This window comes from Talpa europaea, assembly GCF_964194135.1.
Source record: "Talpa europaea genome assembly, chromosome: 15".
In the NCBI taxonomy this organism is placed as follows: domain Eukaryota; kingdom Metazoa; phylum Chordata; class Mammalia; order Eulipotyphla; family Talpidae; genus Talpa; species Talpa europaea.
Genome location: NC_140083.1, coordinates 68,268,203 through 68,277,022, shown reverse-complemented (window position 1 = coordinate 68,277,022; position 8,820 = coordinate 68,268,203). Strand labels below are relative to the sequence as shown.

Sequence of the window (8,820 nt, the reverse complement as noted above, 5' to 3'; positions counted from 1 at the left end):
CTAAGCAGCAAGAAATTACATCCAGATTCTCATGGAGACTACTGTAGGGTACAGAGTAACAGCATGAAAGCAATCAAACCATGTATAAATAATCTTTGCCTTTTTCTTTTTTAATTAAAGAAATCCAGTGTCTCAAAAACTTGTGAAAATGTGTCTAAAGAAGAAAGGGTCAGGGAGCCTGCCATACCCTTTTGTTCACTGTAGCGGTCCAACCTGATACCCAGAATGTGCAATAGCCCCTGTAGTCGTAGGCCCCATTTACTTTTGTTCTACACTGTGCCTCTCAAAAACAGAAAATAGGGAACAAAGGGAAGGCATTTCTGCTATGAGAAGATGCAGACTGAAAGCAAGAGCAGTATTAAGGGTGAGATGAGACTGGAGTAGAGCCTGCTTAAGAAATCTGGCTGAGTATGCTTTGGTTTGGGGGACTGAAGAAGCAGCTGGACGTTTAAAGTGCAATCACATTGGTAATAAATGATCATCCCTTTCTTCTGACTCCTCCCCCAGCTGGTCATCCCCCACACCACGATATGCAGCAGGCACATTTCGGGGTTTAGAACGGCACACAAAGTCACAACCATCCTGTAAGGAAGAAAGCAAAGGAAGGAAGTGATAATTTGGAATAACCAACTAATGGTAAAGGAAAGCACAGTTGAAGAAAGTGGCAAGTAGTTTTCCCCAAGGATGATGGAGCGAAAACTCACAAGCTCCAAGGATCAGCCTAAACTAAATTTGGGGTAAACAAGAAAAATTCTAATTGGGCTTCACCTTCTCTCCATTAAGACCCTTTAAGAGTTATCAGATTACTAAATCTAAGCCACACTGTTTCTCTTATAAACTTGTAGCCCCTCTAATTCTATGCTACTTAATACTTTGTACTAGGACAACCAATTGTCTTGGCTTGCTGTGTCTTTTATCATTTTAACACAAAATCTGGTGTGTCTCAGGAAAACCCTCTGGGCAAGCCAGAATGGTTGGTCACCCAACCTTTACCTAGTCCACCCCTCAGCCAGCAGCCCAGCTACTTACGGCTACCAGGTTGCCAAGATCCTGCCAGAAAGCCAAGTGGGGAAACTGCTCCATTCCCTTGGCTCCCACCACCAGTCGCTGGTACAGGAAGCCCCCAATAATGTAGACTGCAACCAGTGATGCCAGCCTGTGAAGGAAGAAAGACATCTACACTTAAAAACCAAAAAAAAAAAAAACAAAAACAAACCAGTAAAACTCAGATACACAGGATTCTATCTTTATTGTTAGCTGTTTGCTGTGTCATACAAAAATAAAAGGGTAGTGACGGTAAATGAAAAAGGGGACTGAGAGCTTCTTTAGAAAACCAATCAGCATTTGCAGACTGAGAAAAGCAAAAGGTTCAGGAAAAAATTACAGTCAAGGATAGTCACTATCAGCTATGATTCTATTTATCCCCAACTTCTAATACTCGAATGCGATAATATTAAAAACATTCCAGCTCACCAATAGGGAAAAAAAGTATTTATTGTGAGAAAACATTAAAATCACATTTTGTGACTTGTAGTCAGAGTTAAGAATTTCACAAAAAGTTCTTCCTCTTCTAACTGTATATTATACACATTCACACACACGATTCATGCCTATATATCACCAAGTAAATAAATTGCTTAAGAAAAAGGCAGATCTGGACTGATGGGGTGAGAGTACTCACGTGATGAGTAAGATAGATCCCACACTGAGGTGAGAGATTTCTGGGGAACAGGCCAGACTGCTATCCATCTCAAAGAGGTACAAACAATCTTGGACTTTACCTCGCTCCTCAGACACAGGGTTAAAATTGTCCTAATGATGGATGAGAGAGGACAGAACACATTCATGTGGCAGTTTTCTCGATTCCTACTTAAGAAAGAAAAACCGGGCCTCCCTGGTAGCACAAGGGGTTAAGATGCAACTTATGAAGCTATCTGCAGCCACTGCAGCACGAGTTTGATCCCCAGCGAGGGAGCTACCCACATGGCGTGGCAGACCTCTCCGCATTTGCCCACTGCTCCCCTCAGCAGTATATTTCAGTTGATCTGCTGGTCTGTTCCCTGCTCTGTCTCTGGTGAATCCTCTCACCCCCACACCTCTGGCCTGTACCCCAATTCTTATATGCATAAATAAATCTTAAAAAAAAAAGGAAATAAAAACCCCACAACCCCCCAAAAATGTCAGCTTCTGCCTGTATCCACCACATATTTTCCATGTATGATGGAAGATGGATTCCTGTGACAGGGAAAAGCTGAACTGTTTCCTCTTGTCCACCCCAGTGCAGCCTGTCCCCACTCTAAAAGCTTTCCCACCTCAGGTCAGTCCTCTCCTCTCTAGGTTCATATGCCCTGGGTGCCTCACCCCTAGGGTGTGTCGATTGCAGGAGATCATCACCACTGCGCGCCGCTGCTCCTGACCACAGTGTCTGTCATATTCATCACCACCTTTATAGATCAGCATGATCCAATTACCTGAGGATGGAGGAGGAAAACACAGTCATGGGCTGGGGGAAAGCAGAGGGAGACCTGGGTAATATAGATGGGCTGTAATTCTAATCGCTCTCAACAGCATGAGCTTTGATAGCAGAAATACCAAACTAAAACTTGCCTCTTTATGGTAGCTGTGTGTTAAGAGAGTAAGATTTTTCATAAAAGAATCTTAATCTTCCACATTTAAATCAGGGAACTGATCGTGCAAAAACAATTACAATCTGTATCTTTACAACAGTTCAGTTTCTGAACACCTACTAACATCCAAAGAGGCAATTTGAGACAAATACTGGATTATCAGGGGAAAGACTAAGCTTTAAAATTAGCCACAGATAAAGTAGATGATTTTTAAGATTGGAAGACATTTCTTCTTCAGTATTTACTGTATTCAAATTTCTTTTGAAACATTTCATTCGATTCAACAAGCATATGAGGTGAATAAGGCAGGATTCTGCTTCCAATTTTGCATAGGAGAAGCAGAATCCTAAAGTAAAAAGGTGAAATTATTTTTCTTAGGACAAGTAAATATGTTGAACCAGGTCAAAAATCCAGTCTTGTGACCCCCTAGCCCCAAAGTCTTTATTTGCTATTTGTAGGAACAAATACATGCACTGGATCATTTAGTTACTCATCTGTTTAAGGGAAGTAATTGGACCACAGGTGCTCACATGGTCCTTTCCAGCAGTAAGATTTTATGACTTTTGAGAAATATCATGATAGTACAAGTTGGGGGTGAAATTTTTATGACTGGTTTGCCAAACAGCTTGATCTCCTAGAATCTGATCAGGGAAGTTTGATTCATTTGATGAGAAATGATGGTAGTTGGTATTTTCAAGTCCAGCACGAAAAACTTAAGTATTTGGGTGAATAAAAGGATTCCAGGTTACTGAATTCCAGTGGGATTTCTTTTTGCATCAGTTTTCCACTAACTTTAAAACAAACACCTAAGTGTCTTAAGACCTGATTCCAGAGTGGAGGGGGAATTAGGTATCTGTGCTTCAGTCTCAGGTATGCTTGCACCGTGCACATCTCATGATACACTGAAGACTGGGAAAGGCTGAGACTTTAAGAATTGTCAGAGGGATTGACCTGGAACCAACAGGGAGAGTCTTACTTCCATTGAAGATGTGAGTCTCATTCAGTCTCCCTACCACTGTCTCCTTCCCGTTACTTTTGTTGATCTGCACCAGGCCTGCCCCAGAGGTGCGGTTGCTAGCTTCCCGGCACACCCTGAACAGGTAGATGTATGTGTCTGGGCCCTGGCCCACAGTGCTCTCAAAGCTGTAAGAAGAAGGGAGGAGAAAGAAGAGAGTTACTGACTGTCAGCCTCAGGAAGAGCAGCCTCTTCCTTCAACAACAAAGTGCTAGGTTTACTTACCTGAATAAGTTTGCTGAATCATGTGCCATCCGTAATTCTGACCATCCTAATGATTGGTGATGATTAACAAAAATATACCACCCATAGCATTCAATATTTAAGACATTTCTGGAATACCTGCTCTGGACTAAGCCAGAGTGTTTGAGACTAATTTCCTTGAATAAGGATCTATGCTCATGGGATACTCCCTTGTTCCTTAATCTTCAGCTTTCTATACTGGACAATTCCTGATACTTATGACATGTATAGGCCCAAATATGTTCATCTGATCCTTCTAACGTCCTATTATATGGAGTTGGCATAGGGTATGGTCCTGTGCCATTCATAAGGCCATTTCAGTCAACGGTTAACCACGTATATGACTGTGGTCCCCAAATTCCTATCACTCTGTGATGTGGTAACACACACCACCCCTGTACTATAGGAATAATATATTATAGGAAGTTTGGATGACCTAGCCCCTCTTCCAAGCTGCCCTCCTGAATTGCTATGCCAATGAAATGGAGAAGTACAGTTTGGAGAACAACATACACTCTATGACAACTGCATAATGAGAAAAATGCCTAATGGCACATTTCTTAGAATGAATCCCTGTTGTTAAATGACTTGTGACTGTGATGCCTCCCCCCCCCTCAGTTTTTACTGAAGTGACACTGCACTATAACATTATATAAGTTTGGGATGTCCATACTGAGAACCAACGTGTAGGTACTACTTAAACTCACCGTGAAACATCCACTTCTATCCTCCAGAGAACTGTCCCATTTACCCCGATTTATCTCCTCCCCTCCACCAACTGTTCCCATAGTGCAAAAGTTTATTTTTGTTTTATTTAGTTCATCTGTTTGTCCGGTCTCTCTCTGTATTATGAGTGAAAGCACATGCGCTGTCATCCTCTGGCTTACTACGCATAACGCTCCATAGGCCCATCCATGTTGTTGCATGTAATGTCTTTAAACTCCTCCAAGCTGGCTTCTCAGACCCAGTCTTGGAAGCAGCTACTCTTCTGCCTAAGAGAACTGCACACTGCTACTAAAAACTGGGTTAAAAATTTGTTCTATATTATAAAAGAATGCAAGATATCATGGCCAAGTAAGACCAATATTGCTAAAGGTCAGAACAGAACCATTTCTCAGAGGAGGTTATTATGCATGTATTCCCTCTACAGTCAGTGGTAACATTAAAATAAAACCAGTAAGAGAAGGGAGAGATGCTTTCATCAGGCTATTTTCTCAAGCTCTTTAAGGTGCTTCTCATTTACCTTTTGTTAAACAGTGGTTTTAGCCTTTTCAGTAGTGCCAACTCATTCTCTGACTCTCTACCCTTTTCTCCGACCGGGTCGCAGGTTTTTTCTTCTGTCTGCCACGATTCTTTCACTGCCACAGCCAGGAGGAGCAGCAGCAGCAGTCCAGTCCTCCAGCAGTTGTAGAAGGGGAGCATCCTTTTGGGAGAGTGTGCGTGTTGGGAAAGGGGAAAGAATCAAAAGAAAGGAGAGTTAAAGTACAGGAATGGGTAATAAATCAGCAGAATTTTGATTATGCAGAATCTATGATTCTTTGGCATATGGAGAAAATAGTACATTTTAATATCTCTGTGCTAGAGCAACTGCACCAGGAAACTCATAGATAAGAGAGAGCTTTCAGTTTAATTCAAGGTGACGCTTTCATAGCAAACTATGGAGGTGAGCAGAGGGAAAGAACAAAAAATAATTACTGAATTATGATGGCCTACCCCCGTAGGGAGACCAGACATCCTGGTCTCTTTACTGTTTGTTGAAAAGTTAGATTGAGCTATTTCATTATCTAAAGCTCAATACTAGTTCATAAATACAGTTTACACCAGTGGCTCTCCTAGGAAAACTCTCAAATTACAACTTACCACGTTGGAAATTAGTAAGAAAGATATAAAATAGAGAATGATAACGTGAAGACTTCGGGCTCTAATGTCATTATCAGTATTCAGGAGCACCCAAAAGTCCAACGGGAGTATAACCACCCAATAAGAATGCCGAATAGGATAAACTTGGCCACCGTGCCATGTTAACTACTTTAATGTCTCAAATTCTCTGCAAAATCATCCAATCATTTAAGTTATGGGAAGAAAATTCACTAGGTCAAAAGAAGCAGTTTGAAGTCTTTCCTGTCAGGCTTCTCAAGTCACATGTCTCAAGGGCTTCTAGATTTCCAGTAAGTACTGTTGTCTTTTCTACTCTCCCAATACCTATGACCTTTGGGAATCCCCAAGACACTACACAGGCTAGTAAGTCCAGTGCTTGCCTCTTCTGCTTGTACTGCTCGAGGAATGGAGTACATGGCTCCGTTTCCTAAGCTCATTTCATGTTCTCTGATCCATCCTCATACCCAGGACACACACTGAGTTACCCTTACAAAACACTTTACTCCAGGGTCCCTTGCTACTTGTCAGTTTCCTAACAGTGTCACTAATCTTCCTGATATGAAGATCTTACTCTTCTCAACTTTTCTCATTTCTAAACTTCCACACTACAAGTCTGGACTTGGACTCAAGCACTGTTTACTGTCCTCTTTTTCATGCTGGCCCACTGACTCCATTGCACCTTTGTGATATAAAACTTGAAACAGGCAGGATTTAATGGGCACAGAGAAGTTCAAAGACAGGAAAACAAAAGGACTGATCCCTGAGTGAGTTTTCCACACACACTAACATTTGCCTGTTTCCCACGTTTCTCCTAGGGCCACAAATGCTTGGGATGCTGTCTCCCTAACTTTGTGTCCTCAGAATACCAATTCATTACAGAAATATTCATAAAGTGCTTCCTAGAGTATTAACACACAGTCCTAAGGGCTGAAGCCCCCCCTAAACTCACTTAAGACACTAAAACCACAACCAAGGCAAACAAAAGAGCTCCTGTCCCCCACCAGGTACTGTTCATAGCACTCACCGTATTAACCCCATTAATCCTCCCTACACAGTAAGTACAATTAGTGTCTCCAATTTACAGATGAGGGAACAGACACAGCTAATGCAGTGAAATGGTGTGGCTCCAGAGCTCATGAGCTCCACTTAACCGCCACATGTATATCTCCTCTCACATTAATTGGGGGTGGGGGGAAGGGCAGAGAGGAAGGCTGGCAGCCAAAGCTTTGCTTTCTTTTTGACAAAGCAAGGAAAAAAAAAAAAAAAAAAAGGAAGTGATTCCTCACACAGTTGACTAAAAGGGAGATGGAATAAAGAACTCAGACCTAAAATTCCCACCTTCCCTAAATAAACTCATTGCTCAGCATACAACTTGACTGGCTGAGTTTACTAAAATGAAATAAGAGCCTCTTATTAGATTGATTTATCATCATGCCCTTTCCTTATACTCTCTCATGACCCAATTTACAGTTTCAACATTCTGGGCTTTCAAGATTTGCTTCCCTAAGAGCAGTTTTTTGAAGGATGCTCACACAGAAGGCTGTGTTCTTTGGCTGAGAAGTCAGTTTATCTATTAACAGTTGATTTCTTTCCCCAAATTCGAACAAAGAATCTTACAGAATGATCAGTATTAGCTGAACTGAACCACTTGCATTTGCTTATTGGTTAGGATGAGAATACATTATATCCTCCCTGCTTTTCTGCAGAGCATTAGGCTATACTGTATGTTTGAGTGGCTTTTCTTTAATTCAGTGTAACATGCTTTGAATGCTTTGTCTGGATTATGTTTACAGCTCTTCACAACACAAAAGTGGATATAATTTCCCCCCATTTTACAAATAAGGAAATTGCTGCTTACAGAGGTTAAGTTACTTGCCCGAGGTTATGCAAGTACTAAATGTGTATAAAGTTAATGGGGCAACTGGTACGATTCGTGGCACAAAGATATAAATACCGGAATTCAACAATGTATTAGGAAGAGCGGGATATGCAAGGGATGGCAGCCCCTTTCAGTGTTTTACAATCACTTCCGTCACAAGGGTTTGTCTAGACACTTTGGAAAAAAGGGGCAGGACTTGCTGATCAGGAAAAATCCCCTTCCATTTCTTATCCTATCATGTCAGTTCTATTTGGTAACGTTAAAAATTTCTCCTTCACTGGGGTGAACTATGATAAGCCAAGAAATGGGACCGTTGATATTACTGGACCTCTGCCCACTCACTCTGCCATCCCCTCGAGACCAGCTATGGATATTTTCCATGTCTCAATGGATTTTTTATTGGTTTTCTCAATGGAATTTTTACTTTCTTCTCTCGGGCTCATTTCTGATGTAACATTATCTCCTGTCTGCAGCAGCCCACGCTTGCAGAAGAGGAGCCCTAATTAGCTAAAAGGCTCCATGCTGAGAAGTCTCCGATAAGTAGTTCTAAGTTCCAAGAACGGACGCTCCCGACAAAGAGGGATAATTCCTCTAAGCGGCTCTTCGGCAGCCACCGCACGCGCCCATCTCCCTGAAACCTTGTGCAGGGCTCTCGGAACTCCCGTGCAGCCAGGTCTCCTGCCTTCCCAACTTCTCGGGGCCACGAGCCTCTGCACGGATGCCACTTCACCGCCCTCCACACGCAGGCCCAACTCCTCGGAGAGTAACACCCACACGGGCTCCACACCTGGGGACCTTCCCCTCCTTCCCAAACACGCACCCCCCCTCTGGCCCTGCCCCCTCGGCGGCTCCGACTCCCGCCCTCCCGGCTCCGCGCGCATCCCGAGCCGGACCCGCGGCCGAGGGGCAGCCGCGAGCCCCGCGCCTGTCACGGGCGCGGAGGTGTGCGCTCCCCAGCCCCCTCCTCCTCCACGCCCCTCGCACTCACGTGTCGTGGGCAGCGGCGGTGGCCCAGGCTCAGAACCCCCGGGGGGCTGTCCGATCGGGGCAGGGAGACGGCCCGCCGCAGCGGCCCGCCGCAGACCCCGGTCCCAAAGCTCGTGTGAGAGGCCAGCGTTCCCCAGGCGCCTCTCGGTGCAGCGCGCCTGGAACCGGAAACAGGAAGCACCAGGAGGCCG

At 43.7% G+C, this 8,820-nt stretch overlaps 1 protein-coding gene across 2 annotated transcripts; it reads right to left on the bottom strand.

Annotated features, from left to right (window-relative positions):
* Positions 1-459: 459 nt before the first annotated feature.
* On the bottom strand, positions 460-5,307 carry M6PR (mannose-6-phosphate receptor, cation dependent; the record flags this gene model as incomplete). Of its 2 annotated transcripts, XM_084256282.1 has the most annotated exons (6): positions 460-582; positions 1,030-1,156; positions 1,682-1,812; positions 2,362-2,471; positions 3,604-3,770; positions 5,129-5,307. In XM_084256282.1, the coding sequence occupies 6 exons, from the start codon at positions 5,305-5,307 to the stop codon at positions 460-462; spliced, it is 837 nt and encodes a 278-aa protein (XP_084112408.1). The 2 variants fall into 2 exon arrangements, with proteins under 2 accessions (XP_084112408.1, XP_084112409.1); XM_084256283.1 differs by lacking the exons at positions 1,030-1,156; positions 1,682-1,812.
* Between the last annotated feature and the right edge of the window lie 3,513 nt (positions 5,308-8,820).